The sequence below is a fragment of the Leucopleurus acutus genome, assembly GCF_964270905.1.
Source record: "Leucopleurus acutus genome assembly, chromosome: 5".
Lineage (NCBI taxonomy): Eukaryota > Metazoa > Chordata > Mammalia > Artiodactyla > Delphinidae > Leucopleurus > Leucopleurus acutus.
In genome coordinates, this window is record NC_139147.1 from 135332381 (window position 1) to 135357078 (window position 24698).

Sequence of the window (24698 nt, forward strand, 5' to 3'; positions counted from 1 at the left end):
ATGTATTCCAACCTCTGCAAATTTAGCAGGAGGTCAGACCTATACATCAAGCCAAGAGGGGGGGTCAGGGAAGTTTTGCAGCAGATATGAGAAAAGAAACTTCACAGTTATGGGGAGGGCAGACGGCCTCCATAGAGGTAGAAATGAAGGCAGATTTTCTGGAAGAGGCAGCATTTTTGATGCCTCTTGAAGAAGGGGGACTTGGCTCAGAGGAAACGAAGGAAGATGTTTTAGGAGGCAGGGACCCAGTGCACAAAGGAGTAGAGTCAGAAAAGTTCGCGACACGGGCAAAGAGCCTGTCACTGAGTCGAGGAGGGCGTGGAGCACAGCGGGAGTGGAGGACCGGCAGGAAGGCTCCCCTCCCTCCCTTCCGTCCCTATTATTTCTGCTTCACATACTGAGGTTTCGGGGTCTGGGGCCCAACATGCGCACTGCGGTGCCCACTGCCCTGACACGCTGCCCTGCTCGTGATCACACAGGCGGCAGCAGGGTCCTTGTCCACGGACTAATGGAGACCCTGGCGCGCTTGGTTTGGAGAAAAGTGGGGCAGGAAGGGCACCAGGGTGGAGTTCCGCTGAGCTTCCGAGCGGGGTATCCTCAGATTGCAAAGCGGCAGACAAGCTACCGACACCGACTGGCAGGCAGCAGGAACAGGCTAAATATAGCAGCCAGAAGACAGGAGAGACACCCCGTCGTTATCGAGCAGATGGGTGAAGAAGGAGTGGGAAGTGAAGGAAACGGAAAGTCTCGAGGAGAAAAAGTGGGAAGGCCTCAGATGTTCTGAGGAAGCTGTGGTTACATAGGGCAAAATACACACATGGTGTGGATGGAACCTCAGCCGGAGCATATGGTGTCAGCAGAGGAAGATGCCACTGGAAAACACAGACGAGGAGCATGAAGAAGGCTTTTCAGGAGCATAAAAATCAGTGCTCTGGGTGTGTGACGCAGGGAGCGAGCTGGAGCACAGTCGGCAGCCCTAGCATCAGTGTGTATCACACCCGCACGGACCGCCTCTGTGACCCCCACCCGAGAGCCGAGCTTGCTGAGCCTCAGTTTCCTGTTTATAAAATGGGGATAATAATAACCCCTATCTCAGCTGACTGTTGGGGATTGAATTACATGAGATATTCCAGATGAAGTGCTTTGCACAGTGCTTGGTGAATGGTAAACGCTCAGTAAATGTTCCTTTTGTTGTCTTTAGATTATTAATAGAATTTCTATAAAGTTATTCCAAGGAATTATGGACACGGGCAAAAACAACTCCCAGGAAATTCCTCGTCCTTTCGACACAGATCCGAAACGTCTAATGACAGGGGACTTGGTAACCTGTGGTACACATTGATGCACAGAATATTATGCAACTTGAAATTAAATGTTCTCATAGGAGAACATTTAACAATAACATATATACTGACCAGAAAAGTAGTAGGTAAAGAATGATTCTGTTTTTGGAAAAAAGGGGAAAGACATTCAGCAAACTGTTTATATTGGTTATTCTCCAAACGGTGCGATTGTAGGTCATTTTCCCTCTGATTTTTCCTGGATTTTCTACAGTGAAATCAGATCATACTTTTGTAATCATCAAATCAAGTTATTATTCAAATAACATAATAGAAAATAAGACAAAAAAGTAAAAGGTGATTAACTAAGGAGAAAAAGGAAATATTAATATTTTTAAATTACCAAAACTGATTCCCAGTCAAACTGAAAGCAACACTGTAGTCTAAACAAATCTGTTCCCTAAACAACACTAAGCAGTAAGAATAACTTAAGTGAAATAATTTGTGAAAAAGTGAATGACTATAATATTTTGCCCAATGTACAATATGCAAGCCCTGAGCAGCGTTTTCAGGGTAGTGGCTCCTTTCTCTGCACTTAAAGTGGGAACATCACTGAATGCTGTTCTTCAGGGGTTGCCTAGAAAGAATGTGATTCTTAAAGACACAAAAATGGAAAGATGGTTATCAAATTTCCCCAGTAAATAAAACAGTTCCTATTTTCAGACAGGATGTAAACAAACATGTTAATTGTGAATGAAAAAGGCCTTTAGAAATTTTGAACTGAAACTCAAAGCTTAAGGTATTTAGCAACTCATACCATTTCAGTGCTGGAAGTTCCTTTAGAGATAATATATTTCAACCCCTTATTTTTATAAATAAATTTTAATATGGCGAGGTGGCTAGCTAGGAGCAGAACTTACACAAGCGGACTTTTTTTTTTCTCAGCCACTGAAGCAGTGCTATGTCCCAGCACTGAGATGCACACCACCCGTGGACACCAGAGAGGTCCTTCCTCACAGAATGGGTTTTCGTAACAAGCACGGAGGCCCCTCCCTCCTCCCCATGTCGTGCTATAATGGGGTGATGCTCCTTCCGGCCTGTTATAGCCTAGAACAAAGGTGCTAAAACCTAAACTTGACAGTACTTTATGAATTTTCATACTTTAGTTTCCTCCAGCAAGCTGAATAAAACAACTACATTAAGGAATACTGCCCTGGGTTAGATGGGGGAGTAGGAAACACCAGAAATCTGTCTCCCCACCTATTCAATAATTGCACCAGCAGAATCTGCCTGATGTAACTATTTTGGATTGCTGGAGTCTATTGAAGACTGTCCACTTCCCGGGGAAGGCATGGAGGGTAGATTGTAGTTAATTTCGGTCCATTTCAGCTCTTAGCACAATAGGAGCTACCTGGGGGCTACCCCACCCCCTAGCCCTGTGGCAGGCAGCTGTGCCCTTGTTCTTAGAGCAGCTTGCATGCAGCTTGTGGGAGCCAGAGTGGGCAAAAAAGACCCTGCCCTTCAAATATCAGGGATCTGCGCTGATCACTGATTGCTGTTTCTGATCACAGAGGTGCAGACAAAGAGGAGGGCGGGCATTGTCACACCTCCTTCCATTATTGCAAACTTCTCCCTCTCCAGATGAAGTGACGTCCAGTGGATTTAAACAGCCTGCACCCTTTATGCCCCACTTCATTTTTCTCTTTCTCCCCTTTGGGGAGCCAGACATTAAAGACTAGGACATTTAGATACTTAATATTTTGTAATAACCTATAAGGGAAAAGAACCTAAAAAAGAAATATATATATATATATATATATATATACACACACATACATATATATAATAAATACATATATACATATATATATGTATATATTTATCCCTAGGACGCAAGGATGGTTCAACATATGAAAGTGTGAACACCACCACATTAACAAAATGAGAAAAAAACGACGATCATGTCAATTGGTGCAGAAAAAGCATTTTAAAAAATTCAACAGCCTTTCATGATAAAACCATTCAATTAACTAGTGAAAGGAAAGGACTTCAACATAATAAAAACCATACATGAAAAATACCACAGCAAACATCATATTCAATGATGAAAGACTGAAAGCTTTTCCTCTAAGATCGGGAGTAGAAAAAACAAGGATGTTCCACCTTCACAACTTCTATTCAACACTGGAAGTTCCAACCAGAGCAATTACACAAGAAAGAGAAATAAAAAGCATTCACATTGGAAAGGAAGAAATAAAATTATCTCTGTTTTAAAATGACATAATCTTATATGTAGAAAATCATAAAAACTGCTGAAAGAAATTAAGGAGAAATAAAATTCCAAGGTCATGGATTAGAAGACTTAACATTGTTAGAATGTCAATACTATCCAAAATGATCTACGGAGTCAATGCAACCTCTATCAAAATCCCAATGACATTTTTTCAGAAAGAGAAAAATTCAACCTAAAATTCATATGGAATCTCAAGGGACTCTGAGTAGTCAAAACAATCTTGAAGAAGAACAAATCTGGAGGACTTACACTTCCTGATTTCAAAACTTACTACAGAATTACAGTAATCAAAACAGCATGGTACTGGCAAAAAGACAGACATATAGATCAATAGAACAGAATAAAGAACCAGAAATAAACTCTCACATATAGGGTCAAATAATTTTTGCAAGGGTGCCAAGACCATTCAATGTGAGAAAGGACAGTATTTTCAATAAATGGTGCTGGGAAAACTGGATATCCATTTGCAAAAGAATTGAGTTGGATGCTTATCTCTCACCATAAACAAATAATTAACTCAAAATGGATCAAAGACCTAAATGCAAGACATAAAACTGTAAAACACTTAGAAGAAAACAGAGCAAAACTTCATGACGTTAAATTTGGCAATGATTTATTAGATATGACACCAAACGCACAGGCATCAAGAGAAAAGGTAGAAAAACTGGACTTCATGAAAATTACAAAAATTTCGTGCATCAAAAATTTTTCTGTGCATCAAAAAACTGTGCACAAAAAATCAAAAAAAATGTGTTTTTGTGCTCAACACAGTAAAAAGGCAGCCCACAGAATGAGAGAAAATATTTGCAAATCATATGTCTGATAAGGGATTAATACACAGAATATATAGAGAACTCTTAAAACTCAATAGCAACGAAAAAAAAAAAAAAAACCCAACCTGATTAAAAAATGGGTAAAGGACTTGAATAGATATTTTTTCAAAAAAGATATACAAATGGCCAACAAGCACATGAAAAGATGCTCAACATCACTAATCATCAGGGAGAGGCAAATCAAAACCATAATGAGATACCACCTCATCCCTATTAGGATGGCTACTATCCAAAAAGCAAATAATAACAAACGTTGGTACGGATGTGGAGAAATTGGAACCCTTGTACACTGCTGGTAGGAATGTAAAATGGCATAGGCTGATGTGGAAAACAGTATAAATGTTTCTCAAAAATTAAAAATGGAATTACCGAATGATCCAGAAATTCCACTTCTGGGTATATACCCAAAGTAACTGAAAGGGGAGTCTCAAAGAGATATTTATACACCCATGGTCACCGAAGCATTATTCATAATAGCTAAAATGTAGAAGTAATTCAAGTGTCCACTGACAGATGGATGGATAAGCAAAATGTGGTAAGGACCTACAATGGAATATTATTCAGCCTGAAAAAGGAAGGAAATCCTGACATATGCTACAACGTGGATGAACCTTGAAAACATGCTAAGCCACTCACAAAAATACAAATACTGTATGGTATTTACATACAGTACCATTTATATGAGATACTTAGAGTGGTCAAAATCATAAAGACAGAAAGTAGAAGGGTGGTTGCCAAGGGAAGGGTGGCGAGGGAGGCGAGGGTTATTGTTTAACGTGTAGTTTCAAATTCACAGGATAGGCTGAGTTATGGAGATGGACGCACAACACAGTGAAAGAATTTAATACCACTGAACTGTACACTTAACAGTGATGAAGATGGCAGATTTTATGTCCATTTTACCAAAATTAAAAAAAAGAATACTGCCTTCTTATAAAGTTAAAAATGGCCTGCCCTAAAATAAGCGTGGCCAGGTGAGGCATGGGCCAGGCTTCTGCCAGCCGGGCTCTCTAATCACTCTCCCTCATTTGATCACTAACAGGGACCATCTGAACCTGTTCCCCCGCAGCAGCCCACGAAGAGCTGCAGGACAGGGCCACCAGATGAAATAGAGGGAGAAACTTATTTTTCCATGCAAACATTTGCTGTATTGTCTTTTAGCAAATCCCTCAAGTTGACCAATTACATAATAAATCCACATTCACTTCATTGGTTTCTGTGTGGCAGTGTTCCAAATATCCTTTTGAAGTCAGATGTGGGCAGTTAAAATAATTAACTCCAATCATGCGCTTGCCGTGGGTGGGACGGGGATACGGATTGTTTATAAACAACAATTTACAAGTAGAACATGTGAAGCTCATAAGATTTAGAGAAAGAAGTTTCTTCTTATTCAACTTCCTCTCATAATTTTTACTGAGGAAGTAAAAAAAAGATCTTAGTTTCTTACCCCATTTTATTTTTCTCGGCTCTGATAAGGCAGAAATTACCGATTGTCCAGGCATGACTAGTAGCATTTTTTTTGCAGAAGAGAGTTAAACACAGCCTCCCTGTGCTTCAGTACTCTCATCTGTAAAATGGGCGATAATTACAGACCTGACCTCACAGAGTCTTTTGAGGGTTAAAGGAGCTAATACATGCAAAATGTCCTAAGAGCAGAGTTCACGCATGGAAAGCACTTACCCGTCACCCACTAGGAGAACATGTTCACATCAGGATGTATCTGAAGCTGGCTTTATCTACAGGAAATCTCATTTCTGATTTGGTATTCCGTTAACCTTACTCAGACTAATTCTTTTCAATCTTTAATATGCATGAAAATCACCTGGAGAATGTCTAATTTAGCAGGTCTGAGGTGGGGCCTGAGAGTCAGTACTTCTAACAAGCTCCCAGGGGATGACTACACAGCTGGTCCATGGACCACACTCTGAATGGTAAGGATTTAGACTTACTTCTGAATACAGCTGCCAACCCCTCTGGGAAGGTTGTGAAGCACTTTACTATTTCCCTGCTCTAAGGCGGTTTTAACAGATGGCTGCATGGTTAGATGCCTATTTGGTAACAGTACAAGAGACCTCTTCTCAACATGGAGTAGGATGCAGGGAGGAGAAGCAGGGTGACAGGCTCCCAAGACAGCTTTCCAATGTCCCCTATGCCTGTTCTGTCCAGAGTGGCTTCACTGTTCTATTCAGAACTAATTCTTACACTGTTTGGGGTCAATTTATTCTACTGGAAGTACAAGCACTTATTTTTAAAATTTATTTTAACGTCTTTATTGGAGTATAATTGCTTTACAATGGTGTGTTAGCTTCTGCTTTATAACAAAGTGAATCAGCTATACATATACATATATCCCCATATCTCCTCCCTCTTGCGTCTCCCTCCCACCCTCCCTATCCCACCCCTCTAGGTGGTCACAAAGCACAGAGCTGATCTCCCTGTGCTATGCGGTTGCTTCCCCCTAGCTATCTATTTCACATTTGGTAGTGTATATAAGTCCATGCCACTTTCTCACTTCGTCCCAGCTTACCCTTCCCCCTCCCCATGTCCTCAAGTCCATTCTCTACATCTGTGTCTTTATTCCTGTCCTGCCCCTTGGTTCTTCAGAACCGTTTTTTTTTTTTTTAGATTCCATATATGTTAGCATACGGTATTTGTTTTCTCTTTCTGACTTACTTCACTCTGTATGACAGACTCTAGATCCATCCACCTCACTACAAATAACTCAATTTCGTTTCTTTTTATGGCTGAGTAATATTCCATTGTATATATGTGCCACATCGTCTTTATCCATTCATCTGTCGATGGACACTTAGATTGCTTCCATGTCCTGGCTATTGTAAAAAGTGCTGCAATGAACGTTGGGGTACATGACTCTTTTAGAATTATGGTTTTCTCAGGGTACATGCCCAGTAGTGGGATTGCTAGGTCATATGGTAATTCTATTTTTAGTTTTTTAAGGAATCTCCATACTGTTCTCCAGAGTGGCTGTATCAATTTACATTCCCACCAACAGTACAAGAGGGTTTCCTTTTCTCCACACCCTCCCCAGCATTTATTGTTTGCAGATTGTTTTGATGATGGCCATTCTGACCGGCATAAGGTGATACCTCATTGTAGTTTTGATTTGCATTTCTCTAATGATTAGTGATGTTGTGCATCCTTTCATGTGTTTGTTGGCCATCTGGATGTCTTCTTTGGAGAAATGTCAATTTAGGTCTTCTGTTCATTTTTGGATTGGGTTGTTTGTTTTTCTGATATTGAGCTGCATGAGCTGCTTGTATATTTTGGAGATTAATCCTTTGTCACTTGCTTCGTTTGCAAATATTTTCTCCCACTCTGAGGGTTGTCTTTTCATCTTGTTTATGGTTTCCTTTGCTGTGCAAAAGCTTTTTAAGTTTCATTAGGTCCCATTTGTTTATTTTTGTTTTTATTTCCATTTCTCTAGGAGGTGGGTCAAAAAGGATCTTGCTGTGATTTATGTCATACAGTGTTCTGCCTATGTTTTACTCTAAGAGTTTGATAGTGTCTGGCCTTACATTTAGGTCTTTAATCCATTTTGAGTTTATTTTTGTATACAGTGTTAGGGAGTGTTCTAATTTCATTCTTTTACATGTAGCTGTCCAGTTTTCCCAGCACCACTTATTGAAGCGGCTGTCTTTTCTCCATTGTACATTCTTGTCTCCTTTATCAAAGATAAGGTGACCACATGTGCGCAGGGTTATCTCTGGGCTTTCTATCCTGTTCCATTGATCTATATTTCTGTTTTTGCACAAGTACTTATTTTAAAGCCCAATATAAATTAATTTTTTTGGGTTATGCATGCTCTCTTCTGTAACTTTCAATAAACAGAGGCTGTGTTTAAGTGTATCTGAGAATAAAGGATGCTTTTCAAACGTAAATGCAGTAAAAAGAAAATGGTAGAGCATGTCATTATCTATGGTATTTAAATTCATCCCTGATTTTCTGAAGATATTTTAATAATCATCATAAAAAGTAATAACTGTTAAATACATTGAGCATTTAGAAATATGCTTTTCTGTCTATTACCATTTCAACATTATGAGCTATTTTAATCTAACTTTGCCTTTCTAGAGGTTGTTTACAAAAACACAATAAGTAGAGTAAATAGAAAAGAATAGTGACAAATAACTGGATCATGTACTATAGATTTTAAAGTAAATGGAATAAACGTACAGTCCTGAAAAAACATACTGGAAATTAAAATAAAATCTTTAACTAGGACAACCTCACACAGGTATAATCAGTGGAAGAATAAAACCTTACTCGCATAGTTATAAACCTTCTATTTGCAAAAATCCTGTTACTGCTCTTTTAAAAAAAATCATCATATGCGTATGGCTTGTCTTAGGAACTTCCTAGCCTTTAAAAATTCAAAAGGTATAGAAATGTTAAGCTCAGTTGTTAAGGCAATTGCCGGTCTTCTGAACATTTTAACTGGAAAAAAAAAAGGCTCTCTCCTAGAAGGGATTGTGTTTGACAGGCTAACTAAATGGCATTTGTGGGGAATGTCCCCATCTTTTGGGCTTTTAGGCTATGGCCTTCATGTTGTATTTTTATAATTAGGCAACCTGACCGATCTTTTGTAAACCAGAATGGTTCTCTCCTCCGCCATGACTATTAGCACAGATGTTACTTTATTTATCAAGGGTTTTCCCCTCTCCACTTACACGTGATCAGACCAACTGATGAAACCACCCAGCCAGCACGGAGGCCTCCGGCGGGGCTTCTCATGGAGTTGCTGTCTGGGTAGAACCATCTGCGTGCTCTCCCTTGCTGTTTCTGGCACCAAAGTAGGCGTCTGCACAATGGCTGACCCAGACAGAAGGGCCTCAGCCAACACTGCTTCTCTACGGCAAGGCTAATTGACCTGTGTGAGGATGAAATGTGCACCCCTGTACCACAATGCTCTGGGCTACTGACGCCCTGATGTCCCATTAGAGACAAACAAAAAATGGCACCCTACAGAAATCCAAGTTGAGGATCACGCATGGTTTACGAAGTACTTTAGGTTATAATTGGTAAAAGGAAACCAAGTGTTGAAACAGCTTTGATTAACACAAACATTACCAGTTCTGAGACTTCTGGAATAAAAAAAAAAATGTGAGAAGGAAATAATTCTCTAAATTACTGGTTTATTTATATACCTATCACACTTTAAAAATGTTTGTCCCTTAGACTAATTTATAAAAACCCCATTTTCACTAGATACCAACAACTCTTGCTATTTTTCATATGTGGTTGGTGAATGCCACTGGGAAATGAGGTGACTTTTCAGGTTCTAGAAAAGGCCAGAGGAAAACCTAATGCGTCTGAATCCTCGTGCAGCAGAAAAAAACCCCTCAACAGCCTTCATTCATTCCTAAACATTTACTGAGTGCCAGACACAATATCTGGCTCAGGAGATACTGTGATAGAGACAAGTGCCTGGAAAAGCCTTATAACTAAATACAAGCAGTTCTCAGACAGTGAAAGCAAAGGAAGCAACTGCAGATAACCTAGGACATGCCTCATCTTTAGATGCTGCTTCCGTAGATTAGGGGAGGGACTCCAGAATCGGTAGCTTCAGTAGGACCACAGCTACCTCCTGAAAGTGCTTAAAGCTTCCAGAGGGTGGCAGGGAAGGCTCCATGGGACACGAGGTGCTTGGGCAGAGACTGGAAGGAACTCTAGGAGCTTTAGGGCCACATGAATCATTTTGGTCAGAAAAGACAGTGGAGCAAAGTAGCACAGAGGTGTGAGACAGCGTGCTTGACTGGAGGTACGAAACAGCTGTGCATTCCCGAAAGGCTCGGGATTTGGAGGGAGGCTGTCACTGTAATGCTGGACACGGTGAGAGTATCAAGGGCCCTGCAGGCTGTGCCTCAAGATTTATCCCGGGGAAGAAGGAGCCTCTGCAGAATTCTGATGGGGACTCAGACATTCACAGCGAGAAAGCCGATGTTATAAATACTAGGGATGTATGTGGCCATTAACAAAATGGACTTATTCTAAAAGTTCTGATTAGCAGGGTACTGTTATTGAACCAAGAACTGAGAACTCAGTTACTGAACTGGGAACAAAAAATTAATACAGAAAGTGTAATCTTTCTATAACTTCCTTTCCCCAACCCAACCAAAATCAGAAGCTGCACGTCACACCCAGAGTAGAGTCAGTTCTGTTATGATGCTTGTTTTAAAAATGTGAACTTGTTCCAACGAGATCGATGGATTAGGGAACAACGGAGCACAGCGTGAATCCCATGTTTGCTTATGCACAGTTGCATCCACAAGAAACACTGGGTGAATGCAGACAACTGCGCGAAGGTGGACCCAGACACGCAGGAATACACAGGATGCATTCATGTGCACACCTCACACATCTGCCAGCGACCTGGGTTCACGGTGTGAGTGACAAGCTGCACCCGTAACCCAAATCTGTCAGATTCCAGAGAATTCTCCTTCCATCACTTCACTGTAACTCATAAGCTGCGACCTTTCCGATGACGTTCACTTCTCCAACCAAGTAGCAGGTGGTTTTCAAGGTAAAGGGTCGTATTTATTGCAGTATTTCTTTATTTCATAATCATTTTAACATGTGTCAAACCAACTAGGTTCCTACTTCATGTGTCACTGATGAAGTTTTTTAATGTCGTTCCCCAATCCCATCTTCCCCATGAGTCCAGTGGTTTTCAATGATCTTGTACAGCCTGGTGATTTGGGGGGAACGTGTAAACTGCCTCCAGCAAAACTGACCATTGCGAAGATGCCTGTTCATTTGAAGATCAATACACTCATGACAATCAAATTGATATATTTTCCCACAGAGGTAACTGTTTGCATAAAAGCTTCGGTCTGGAGATCACGGCGGCACGTGGCAGGGCTGACTGAACTCTAACTCCACGCGGGAGGCGAGGACGCTGGTGCCCCCGTGTTCACTCCACCTCTTCCTCCGCAAGAGGGTCCTGCAGCCAGGAGCCTCCCCTAAGAGGAGGCCACCCCAATCCAGAGCCGCAGGAAGACACGGTCGGTCTCTCTCCTTTTCTTGCTTCTAACCTGAGGAAGGGCCTGCTCTGAGCAGGGCTAGGCAGAGAGGTGCAAGGAACTGGGGCCCTTGAAGATGCTGATGAGTTTCTAAATCATCAGCTCCAAACCTTGACTGTACATTTGAACAAGCTGGGAAGCTTTTTTTTTTTTTTTTGCGGTACGCGGGCCTGTCACCGTTGTGCCCTCTCCCGTTGCGGAGCACAGGCTCCGGATGCGCAGGCCCAGCGGCCATGGCTCACGGGCCCAGCCGCTCCGCGGCACACGGGATCCTCCCGGACGGGAGCACGAACCCGTGTCCCCTGCATAGGCGGGCGGACTCTCAACCACTGCGCCACCAGGGAAGCCCTGGGAAGCTTTTAACAATGACCAGGACCCAAGCCCCACCCAAAAGATTCTGATTCAATACTTCTGTTACCAGTATTTTTTTAAGCTCTCCAGTTGATTCTGATGTGAAGCCAGCAATGAGCAGGTCTTTGGACTTTTTTGAGCTAATAATTTTCTTTACTATTTGAATCGGTTTGAGTCAGGATTTCCGTTATAGTCAGCTCAAAGCATCCTAAATAATGACGCTCTCTTTGGAATGAAATGCAAGGTCCAGGATTGAAACAGTCTTTACATTTGATCAGTCCATCTCATAAATTTAAATCTCAGTTCCTGGCAAAAGAATCAGGACTGCTCATTTATTTGAGGGGGGGGAAAAAAAAAGTCTTGTGCTGACCCAACCTTCAAACCTAATTTGGAGACTTTCATCAAGGGTATCAAAATGGAGTTTAGTCATAACAGAGCCTACGGATGGGTGAATTTGATTATAGACACTGAGAAAAAGCTCAACATTCATTCATCCCGGGCAGTAAATAGCTATTAATAGTCTAGCTGGATGAGATTAAAGTTTGATTGTTGTCTAGGGATGAATTTAAGATTTCTGTAAATGTTAGCATTATTACCTAGTGTTTCCTTGCTGGTTTCATTCTTTTTTTCTTCAATTTCATTTTCCAAAGTATTGTTCTTGATGTTTCACAGAATATGTATCTTTATACCATGATGGATGAGTAAGAGATGCATGTGGAGTATACAGATATGCTCCAGACCCAGAAGACTACCTAGAATGTAGACTGAGCACACCCTGATGCTAAGCAGTGTGGCAGCATTTCTCAGAGTTTATTCTAGACTGATTGGGGCGTAATTCTGCGGGTTGGGACCCCCGCCGACTTCTGGACTGTGCGGTGGGGGGTAAGTGTGTATGTGGGCAGGTTAATGATATCACTCTGCCGGTTCTTTCCACTTCCCTGTTAGTGGAATCCTTGAGCTATCAGAGGGGACACATGAAAGAACTCAGGTAGGTGTTGCAAACTTTCATGACCGTGTTTACAGTTCTACCTGGGGGTCTCGCATCAGGAGGAGGACCCCCAGAGCATCTGGCCTTGAAGGCCAGCGGGGCTTGACTGCAGGAGCTCCACAGGACTGGGGGAAACAGAGACTCCACTCTTGGAGGGCGCACACAAGGTCTCGTGCCTACTGGGATCCAGGGCAAAAGCAGTTACTTCACAGGAACCTGTGCCAGACCTACGTGAAGGTCTCGGAGGGTCTCCTGGGGAGGCGGGGGGCAGCTGTGGCTCAACCTGGGGGCATCAAAATTGGTGGCAGATATATCGGGGAGTATTCATCTTCGTGGACTCTCGCTGGAGGGTGACACCTTGCTTGGGTCACTAGTTCCAAGACCTGGCTCCACCCAACAGCCTGTAGGCTCCAGTGCTGGGACACCGCAAGCCACACAACAGGGCGGGAACACAGCCCTACGCATCAGCAGACAGGCTGCCTGCCTAAGTCCTCCTGAACCCACGGCCCCCTCTAAACACACCCCTTGACACGGCCCTGCCCCCAAGGGCCAGGAACCAGCTCCACCCACCAGTGGGCAGGCACTGGCCCCTCCTGCCAGGAAGCCTGCACAAGCCTCTAAACCAGCCTCACCCACCTGGGGGCAGACACCAGAAACAAGAACACTGTGACCCTGCAGCCTGCAGACGGAGTCCACGAACGCAGGCCAGACACTACCCTGGGACCAGCTGGTCCCTGGTCCTTGGGTGATGAAAGGGGAGCGTACTGCTGGGAAACAGGACATCCCCGACAGAGGGCCACTTCCGCAAGGCCAAGAAACATAACTAGCCTACTACATACATAAAAATACAAACAGAGACTTACACAAAATGAAATGGCAAAGGAATATGCTCCAGACGAAGGAACGAGGTAAAAGAAGTGTTAAAGCAAAACAGTAGGATCATCAAAGGTGAAAAGACAATTGGGAAATATGACCAAGAAAAGCAGGATTCAGAGTCTAGTCAGGGGTCTACGAATAAATGATGGGGGTGGGGGAGGAGTGGCCCCTTTCATAAGTACTTTTCCAGTTGAAACACTTTTCTTTACCCTTTTCTCTCATTTTCCAAGGTAGCCCATAACTTTTTAGAATTTAATATAAAGCTAATTTGTTCCTGGCTTATTACAATCATCATGCTTTGAGTTACTGCTGTTAAAGTTTCTATCAACTGACCCAGGTAACTTTGGAACATGCCGTTTTGACTAGAAGTGATGAGGCTATCAACGGAACTGTACTAAGCTGGTAACGATTCTGAGGGAAAGGAGGAGTGGCTTTGCCATCATCTTAGATAAAAAGGAAGCTTGGGAACTGGACCATATTACCTTCTGGTGATCCACACAGTCAAGGCTTTGTAAATCCTTCGGCCACACTGTAATGTCAGGGCTGGGAGCCGTCTTGGTGGTTGTTTTTTTCACATATTTTAAAAAGTTGCTCGTGACCAACTGTACCTCACAAGCAAACACCTCAGACGAAGGTCAAGCGTGTATGAGCAAAGTTTACTAATCTAATGAAATAAAGTTACGACAGTTAATCAGGTGCATTTGTAATGACAGACATGCTTATTAAGAGGCTTACTAAAGCATGAATGGTGAACTCTCTGTGTAAATGATTATGTTTATTTTTATGGTCAAATGAATTTTATTTTTGTTTTTCTTTTCTCATCTTATTATTAGTTATTTGTGTCATTGCTAGCAGGTTTTCCTGGTATCATCCATGTTTTTTTAATCATCACTGCCACAGTATAGAAAGATTCTGAATCTTTCCAACGATGCCAACTCCCTCTTGGGGCCTTTACTAACCTCAGCCATGCTTGTAAGTTAATTAGGAAAGAAGTCACCTCCTTTGGGTACAGGACTTGGGGAATGGATACTACCTTCGAGCAGAGAAAGAAACGGCCCCCAACTCAGGCTTGCTGCTTGGTGAGCCTCGCCCCGGCTGGGTTTGGCGCCCACCTGCCCTCCGCGGGGCTCTCGTGAGCAGTGCCCAGGCTGCACGGGCGATGCCTGTCACTGCTCCCTTCTCCCCTGCGGGAGGCGGGAGCTTCCCAGTACTCACACCAATCCATGAATGCCTGACACATGGGCACCTCGGAGCAAAACACTGGGGGGAAGATAGCAGGGCTGAGGGAAGGAAAAAGGCGCCCAGGCCTCTGACTGACCCTCTGGGTACAGCAGCTCTGGCACAAGGAGCAACCAGAAAGGCGTGCCTCGGCCTGAAGGTTTCAAGGCAAGGGGCAGGCCGCCTGACAAAGATTCCCCTGCCCCTTGGCTCAGTAGGCCTAGAGTTCCTACGACAGGAGCAAAGCCATTCTTTGTGGGAGTAAAGCCCAGTGGATTAAAACTACAGCGTCCTGGAAAAGTAAACATAGGTGTTTCAAAGGATAAATGATGAGATGTTAGGGGTAGAAGACTTAAAAGCAGGACGGCGCTGGGTAGGAGGCGCTGGGGGTGCCATGGAGGCAGAAAAGGAGGACCACCCAACAGTCCCCTCAGTCTGGCCTCTGGCCTTGGCTGACTGCCATCTGCACGGGACAATGGGAAGGCCTCACTTCCTTCCCTGCCCTGCACATGTGCACTTCGCGGCACAAGTTACTGTCCCTAAGGTAACGTGGCACTAAAAGGTGAAATAAAAGTCAAGTTTCAAGAAAGGCCATTGGAAGGAAGCAAATGCTATCAATGACACATTTAATTTGGGATAATTCAAACCCACAGGAATTTCTGGCCAGGGATTCTAAATATTTCTAATTGCTTCACTTGAGCTCTCCCCAAACCATTGTTTCTGCCTCTGGGGCAGTGATCAGCATGGTCTGGTCTGGCATCTTGGCATTTTATGGAGATTATGGGGCTGAAGACAAATGGTGGGGGAAGAGGGCCCAGCACGAGGGGATAAGCATCTCATTCAACCCCAGAGGGCAACATCTTCACTGCCCTAAAATGGGCATTGAGTCAACGTTCAGCACTCCACTCCCTGTGGTTCTGTTTTCAGAGGCTCCTCAGATGTTTTGGTTAAAAATGAATTTATTGATGCATAAAGATATTAAAAGTTGGTTATAAAACCTGTTTAAGGGAAGTTAAATTAATATTGTCATCCTATAAGCTGTCGACAACAGAGCGTTCTTTATGACGTTCCCTCTGATGTTCACATTTCTTTGCAATGATATTACGTGGACTGGGTAAGGCAAAAAGAGAGAGAGAGAAGGATGGGACACTCCTACAAAGATATGGTCCATCTTCCCTGACCCCGAGCTGACACACTGGCAGAAAGACTTGTTTGTTATGTGAGCACGATTCATATGACACCAAATGACAACTAAATATCATGGATCAACTATCTGAGTTCATTTTGGCCTTAAATTAAAATTCCTATCGTGAGACTTAAAAAAGAAGCCAGAAAAACTGATACTTCAATTCATTTTATATCTATTCATTTCAATAAACTATCTTAAATGGGAATGTATTTTCAATAGGACTGTATTTTAATCCAGTTATCCTTAGCATTACTGATTAAATGAGAGATTACAATTATATATTATTTGAAAAAAGTCCTGTAATTAGATACACTCTAGATGCCAGTTTTCAATTCCATGCAGAAGCCCATAAAAAATCCATTATAATCAATACTTTCCACGTAATATACCTTCTTAGGAAGTATACATCACTGACTGAAGAGAAAAATCATATAGCCAGGAAAATTCTGACCTACTGGGAAGGCCACTGCTCAATTTCCCTCTTCCAACTACCAGTCCAACTCAAGCTGCCTGAAAATCTACAACTAAAGCATCACTGATACAATAGAACAGGCTCTTTTCAAACGTAAATGTTTTAGGGAAGGATTAGATGAACCGTTTCGGCAATTAATACTTCAGGGATAATTGGTCCATCCAAGTATCTGGTCACCCGCTCCTACCACCTTTCCCCACCGCCGTGGACTTCTCTAAACCTTTCCCCTGGCTGACTGGGTTTACAGTGGGCATGGGATTTAATTCTGCCCAACCGATGAGACGGGAGGGAAAGCCTGCCGGGGAACTTCCAAACAGACTTCTCTAGAAGACGCTGTGTGCGTGTGAGGGGGTAGGGGTGACAGGACACCTGCTGGGTTCTGTGGCAGCCTTCTTGAGAAAAATGGCGGGACCGGGAGCACGTTGAGGACAAAGCCAACACACTGAGGTGGCCGAATGGAAAGTTGGTGACCCCAGTGCTGAATCATCCAACTCCACACCTGCCTCTCTCGGGACTCTTGTTATTTTAGATAATAAGCAACAAACTTCCTCATTTGAGACAGTAATTTCTCCTACTCTTACCAAAAGCAACTTGATATAAGCCCAACTATCTTACACTCTGTCAGAGGACGTGAGGGAGGAGAGAACAGCTACGGCAGGCACTGCTGACCGCCTGTTCAATATCCGCCCCCCACCGTCTCTCCTAGGAAGTCTCGGGGTCTTCAGGAGGGAAAACAATGGTTGCAGTTGGTGGAAGAAGAAATATGTCTGTGGTTCAAGTCTAATCTCTCACACGAAGCTTGTCTGGACCAATAAAGCCCATGGTGGTCTATCTTTTGAATCCATATTAGTTACTGTCTTTACTGTTGGATAGCGTTAAACCATCTTATGGCTCTCCTGCTGATGAGTTATATTTTTATTTAGTGTAATTATTACTTAACTTTTGATGTGTTTTCCCCTCCCCAATTTCACTGTAAGCACCTTCACTGGGACTGCTCTCATATGTCTTATATGGATATGTCTTGAATTCCAATTACTAGAACATGACCTGAGATGATGTAATCAGGTAATGTAGATCAGGTAATGTTCAGGTTGTCTATACTTCCAGAAGTACGAGTTTGCTTTCAAATCTGTTTTCACTCATCTGAAACTTTTTGTCATTTTGTTGTGATAAAGGAGAGATCAATGAATACTATAAAAATAAATCCTATTAGTATGACAAAGGCATATGTTCAAACTACTGTAGGACAAAGATGAGTGCGTGCGGGGGTCACAAAGACACAGGGTGGCACCCCCAGTGGTGCTGCGAATCCGCAGGTGGTGGGTAGTTCATTACACACTCTGTCTTATGCAGGGACTTTCAGCTCAGATAATTTTGATTTCCTGTGGTTTAGAGAGGATTCTGAACCATTTATAAGTTTAGATCTTTGGAGATTGGTATGTAATTATCACAAAGCATAGCATAATGTCTTGCAGTTCATCAGGAATTCAGAAAAGATCTTTTAGTTGGCTAATGTGCTTAAAGATTAGAACTCATTCACCTACACAAATCAATTTTAGAGTCTTTCTCATATTCCCTATCTTTAACCTTAGCAAAGATATTCTTGGAAAACGACTTGGCAACAATCATAGAGCATGACTAATGATGCTAAAACAAGTTAAAATTTATTTAGCAGTCAGATGAATGACCAACTAAAATAGATTTCTAGAAAACTAAGTACTGGATGTCATTTATATTACTATGCGAAATAAAGCATGAAAACTTAAGTATCAAAATTGCCAACTTCCTCAAGACTAAAAAATCAGAGCTTGATTAAAACCTGGATGGAATTAGGTGAGCCCTAAAGACTCTTTTGGGAAACAAAGCAGAGGGAAAATCGTCTTCATGAATAAATACCAATCCTCAAAACAATACTACCACTGATAAAGAAGTAAGGTCAATTCTTAAAACTTCCTACTAGTTTGCTTGCATTTCAGAAAACAATGTCTTTTATAAACACATCGCACAAAGCTTAATTTGTTACCTCTCTATAGTCTTAGCTGAGTTTTGTGTTCTTCTATTATACAACCAGATCGGGGGCATTACCCGGAGTAAATGTGATACACCTTCATTTAAAAAAGGTAGCCTGTGGATTACAGAAAGTCTTTCTATGATCCATAAAAGGCAATAGTGAGAGGAAATAAGTTCTATGACCTAATACGTGATTCTTGTCCAAAATATGTCATACCTATATTGATGTTGAAAAAAATTGTTTCTCAATGATAAGATTAGACACATTATAAGCAGATTTCACCACTTTTAGGTTGATAGCGACTTACTAGGTTACTTTTTTTGTTCTTGTTTGTTTGTTTGTTTGTTTGTTTTGCGGTATGCAGGCCTCTCACTGTTGTGGCCTCTCCCGTTGCGGAGCACAGGCTCCAGACATGCAGGCTCAGCGGCCATGGCTCACGGGCGCAGCCGCTTCACGGCATGTGGGATCTTCCCGGACCAGGGCACAAACCCATGTCCCCTGCATCGGCAGGCGGACTCTCAACCACTGCGCCACCAGGGAAGCCCGGTTACTTTTGTTTTAATGTCTGTTTTCAACTGCTATTTCAGCCTTTTGTTAACTGACATCAACCATTTCTTAACCCTGGGATACTTTAAAAGATCAGCTGAGTCTTGAAATCTGAAAGGCATCATACAGTTTAAGGCACTAGGGACCCAAAGCAACAGATGTCCTTGCTTCAGTTTCTGGCCACCTGCTGCGTGAGAAACTGGTGATGATGACGATGTTAAGGAAAAATTACCTTGAACTTTTCTAAGGACATGGAAAACCCCTGTATCACACTAAATGGGGCTGGAAATGAAAGCAAAGTGGGCGCAAGGATGGTCGGTGCCTCGTCACAGGCTCTGGTGCCACCGGGACCACGCTGGTGGTCCCATGGGAGAATGAATCTCAGCTCTGGGCCTGAACATTTCCAACTGTGCATTACGCTGTGCAAAGCAACAATCTCAGCTTAACTCAATAAAGACTTGTTTCTCACTCAGGCTCCACGTCTATCATGGGCTGACGCGTGGGTTCTGCTCACCGTGCCAGAGGGAAGGAGAGGGCTGTGGAAAACCCTGCAGTGGCAACACATGCCTGCCACTGCCGTTCCCAACTCACGGGACACAACAGGCCACACAGCTCCAACGGGTCCCAGGGGGTGGGGGGGTGCAATTCCGTCCAGTGCCCAGAGTGGCGCAGAACTGGAATGATGTGGCAAAGAGCACTGACCACGATAAATTATTTCCTAAAATAATAACCTGTAACTCGGAAAACCGTGCTCTTTCTCTTGAGAAGTTCTGTCTACTTACTTCCCACAACTTAGGCAATATACTAACTTTTGAATAAGAGTTGGGCATTCTGTTTCTGGGTTCACAGCAGGTCTACGTACTCTGTTTCTATTTTTGCTCAGCTTTAAGTTACAGTAGCACCATAAAGAAAAGTAATTAGTTGGTGCTGTAGGCTAACCCATATGGCACCAGAAGAGGACAGAACGCAAATCAGACCTGTCTCCGTCTGCTTTCTCACTTGTTACTCCTTACTCTGGTTCTTCAGAGACATGCTCTTTGTACAGGCAGACAGCTCCTCTACTAATTTATGATGCCAGTACATCCTATTTTTGTTGAGATTTTTAGTTATTATTTTTAACCTGAGTTACATACGTAACGCTGAAAAGAGTCCAACGGTTCTACGAGGCTTGTTATGAAAAGCAGTTCACACAGCCCCACCCTCTGCTTCCTGCTCTAGCAACCACTTTCAACTCTTTTACGCGTGCTTTTTTTCTCACCTTTATAGCTCTAGCTTATATTGCCACCTCTTGATTTTTCTAGAGTATTATTCACTGATTTTCCAGGAAAGAAGATGAAGATGCGGCTCTTCTGACCACCGCCTACCCCTTCCCCTCCCCAAGCAAACGCAGTTCCCCACCCACCTTTCTCAATGGATTTTTATCACCATTAACAGTCAACAGACTTACATCGTAATGTTTATGTAAATTCCAGGCCTGGCTCAGTGACAGGGTTTATCAATACCTTTCTGTCTTTTCCTATACACCCTTGGTTTTTCTTTGGAGTTACCTTGTCCTGTGTTTTTTGTTTTTTTCATTTTTATTGGCATATAGTTGTCCTGTGTTTTAATGGCTTCATTTTTAAAAAGTTATCACTAATTCAAACCTAAACTCACCTGTAGCTGTGTAAATTTCTCGATTTGTCCAAATATACGAGTCATTCTTCCAATTTCGTCTTTTTAGAGAAAACTGTCTGGAGCCTTTTGAGTTGCTCCCGTCCGGGCCGGCTGCTGCTCTTTGGATCTGCTCAACAGTCATGCTTTGTATACTCCGGGATTCCCTGCCTTACCCTTCTGAGGAATCCTTTTGTCTCGCTCTGGTTGCTCTATTTCCTGTTCTCATGTATTCTTTATCCTTGGTACCTGTCCTCATTTTTGTAGAGCACATCCTCCAGTGGATTCTGAGAATGGGCGCATGTGAATACATTTTTTGAATCTTGAATGTCTGAAAGTGGCCCTCACACATAATTAGCTTAGCTAGGGACTGAATCTAGGCTGGAAGTAATTTCCCCTCAGAACTTTGAAGGAATTTCTCCTCCATTGTCTTACTTCTGGTGTTGCCATGTGAAATTTGTAGCTATTGTAATTCCTCACCCTTTGTTGGAAATCTTTATTTTTCCCCAACTCTACATGTTTGTAGGATATCTCTGTTCCCAGGGTTCTGAGCCTTTTCGGTGGTGTATCTGGGTGTGGGTTTGTTTTTATTCACGTGGGACCTTCTGTGACCTTTTTCAATCTGAAAACTCAGGTCTTTCATTAGTGGAAAAACTAACTGAATTATATTTTTGATTATTTCCTTCCTGTCACTTTCTCTGTTCCCTCTTTCTGCAACTCCTGTTTTTTTTAGATTTTGAACTTCCTGGGCTGGTTCTCTAATTTTTTTTATTTATTATATTTATTTCTCTTACCTTCCATTTCTGTCTTGTATCCTATTTTCTGGGGAGGTTTCCTCAATTTTATCTTCCAACTATTCTATTGAGTTTTACATTTCAGATGTCATCTTTTAATTTCTAATAGATTTTGTTGTTGTTGTTATTCTCTGGATGAATATTTTTTTCTGAAGCGTTCTCCTGCAAAGACTTGTTTCTTCCCAGTTGCTTTTTATCTATTTGTTTCTGCCTGTCTGTCACTATTAGATGCTGTCCTCTAGTATCTGGTGATTCTTGCCTGTCTTGTTCACATAAAATTGTGTGAACTACAAGTTAAGAGAAATTTCTGTGCTTAGATGGGCCTGTGATGGTTGAGTTCACTGTAAAGTGAACTGGCTATTTCCCTGGAGAACCCCTAAGGTTTTTTTTAATTTGTGACTTCTGCCTAGAGAAAACCCTTCCAATCTCCTGCCTGAAGGGACATAGTTACTGGTGTTCTGGGAAGCAAGTGGGGTGAGGCCTGGGGATCTCAATTCAGTATTTAAATATATTCAACACCCTTTTCCAGGAGGGTGGTCTCATACTCGAATATTCCTGATCTCTCTCAGTCCAGAGACATTCTGTTTCACACTTCCCAGAGAGTTAAACCTCCAATCTTCTGCCAGAGTGAGGATGGGAATCTATCTGCTTCTTGAAGAAACTTCTAACCAGTCCTCATGTCTTCAGCTCCACCTTCACCCCGTTTCCAGTTCCTGAGCTTCTAGGGGGTTTTATCATCTCACTCAGGTTGCTTCTTGGTTTTTCGCTACTGCTGGCTTAGCATGCACAGCTTTCTTAGGCCGCTAAGTTAGCTTCCACTTAACATCTGCTTTCCAAGTAACAAGAAGCTAGCGGCTATGGTCTCTCCTGTTTCCTTATTCCTCTAGGGTTTATCTGAAATGACCTTAACTGTGCCTGGAGTGGAGTTTAGGAGGCAGCAGAGCGAACTGCTTGCATTAAAGCTGCCATTTGCAGATGGAAGTTCCACTCTGCTCTTCTACAAATTAGAGAAGCACGGTTCCTACACGTGGAAAGCGCCCCGAGAGAGTATGTGGTGAACTCTTCCCTTCAGAGGGCAAGGTGTGTTGTTTAACTTGCAGATGAGGTGGCGGAAGCACCAGGACGCTGAGTGTCATGCAGTCACGCAGATAGGCACCACGCTGTTACCTGGCCTAGGTACCTTAAATAATTACCCCTCAAAGCTTGTACGCCCACTCCTCCATCTTAGCACCGTTTCAGCGACAGCTAGTCCTTGGCTGTGAGACCTTGCATTTACAGCCTCTGCCAGCGGGCAGAGGAATTCTTCATATTAGAATACTGGGTTGAAATAGCTATAAAGTGTGACTAAATGTTTTATCTCTTGTGAAGGTGACTTAAACATCTTTTCAGAAACAATGAGATTTTTTAAGTATTGTAGTTGATATGCGTTAGCTGTGTCCTTTTGAGTAATGTATACAAAGGATCTTAGACAGCAGCTATCGATACACCATAATTTAAAGGTAATCTGTATAACTTTTAAAAACAATTGGTAAAATAGCTGTTTTTCATTTTCAAGAAATACTTAAAACTGAAAAAAACAGCTTGGTTTAAGTGTCTTATTCTATGGTTTGGTATAATGCTATTTCTTAGCATTTTAGAAGACAGTACAGGCTTTGACAAAGGCATTTGTAGAGGAAAAAAAGGATGAAGATTTGGGATTCAACTTATTTTAATTGATGCTACTTCCCCTCACCCCCACCCCAGTGTAATATAGATCAGAGCGTTAAAATATTACTAAATTATAATAATAAAAATACTTCTGATGAAATAGTTCATTTCAGTCCATAAAAATTTTAAGAACTTTATAAAACTAGGCACAAAGAGAGGCTTTCACAAATGCAGCATTCTAGAGGGAAATGTAGGATAAAAAGAAAACCGTCCTTAAAATACTTACAGATTCTTTTCTGCCCATAGTTTTGCTGTGTGAGCGTGAACGGGAGATGTTGCTGAAAAAGGAATCCTTTTTGGTAGCAGATGAAGGTGGGGAGCCAGTGAACTCTCTTCCTCCAGGCAAGCTCTCAATGCTTGGAGATGAACGGATGTTTTTAGAGCTTTGTCCTGTAAGAAAAATTAAGTAGCACTAATGAGACACCAGACTCTTTCACTGCTACTGAATTTACTGCTTTTAATAAATGATCAATTAGAATACTTCTTTATTTACACTGTCAACATGATGACACTGTGGAGTGTTAAGATGCATGTATTTTTATGTATCAGAATAGCTGTCGATTTTTTAAAACAATGAAGTCGTGCTACAGTTTTCTGCGCGTTATTTAAACTACACTGGTCCAAGTGTGGTACGCATATCAAAAAACGAAAACATCCAATTTTCAGAAATCACAGGTGAAATGACTGGGTTTTCCCTCACTAATGGAATCATCCTTAATAACAGAAGCCAGAAACAATTATACGGCACATTATATTATTAATATATACAAAGAAAACCCCTAAATCCTTCACCAGTTTTTCAAAAGCACCCCTTTCCTTTTCATTAATTGCAGATCAGATACACCGCTACCCCCAGGCCATAGTAGAAGCATCTGGAAATGGGACAAGGTGCTGGCTCAGGGGCTACATCCAAGACTGGTCCCCCCATCAGAGTGGGCGCATCTGTGACTCCCTGCAGTGCCTTTCGCACTGAGAGGTTCTGGAGCCACGAAGCTCCCTTAGACAGGAGCAAGGGCTCTAGGAAGGCCTGCTGGGAGGGCAGCACGGCGCAGAAGACAGGTGAACAGAATTGGCTGCCGCCAGACCCACGCAGGTCTCACGTATACGATGGGGACATTTCCGGAAGGTTGTTATGAGGATTTAAGGACCTCGCGCAGCACCTGGTGTGCATTCAGTTATTCATTCATTCACCCATAGTAACTGAGCGCCTAGTAAGTATCAGGCACTTAGCGGGGCAGGGAGACTGGAAACTGAGCCATCTAAACTCCCATCCCTCAAGGCATTCAGTTTCTAGTGAGGGGAGACAGACACATACATTCAAAAAATATATATGATTTTAGATGGTAGTAAACACCGTGGGGAAAAAGAAAGCAGGAAAGGGGATTGTCAGTGTCGGAGGAAGGTGTGCAGTTTGAAATAGGAGGGTCAGGGAAGGTGTCACTGAGAAATG

At 42.5% G+C, this 24698-nt stretch overlaps 1 protein-coding gene across 1 annotated transcript in view; it reads right to left on the reverse strand.

Moving 5' to 3' along the window:
• Positions 1 to 24698, reverse strand: part of TBC1D5 (TBC1 domain family member 5) — a 411864-nt gene that overhangs the window by 26193 nt on the left and 360973 nt on the right. Inside the window, exon 17 of the mRNA XM_082840369.1 lies at positions 23475 to 23638. Coding sequence (XP_082696495.1) covers positions 23475 to 23638 — 164 coding nt within the window. The remainder of the gene's footprint in view (positions 1 to 23474; positions 23639 to 24698) is intronic.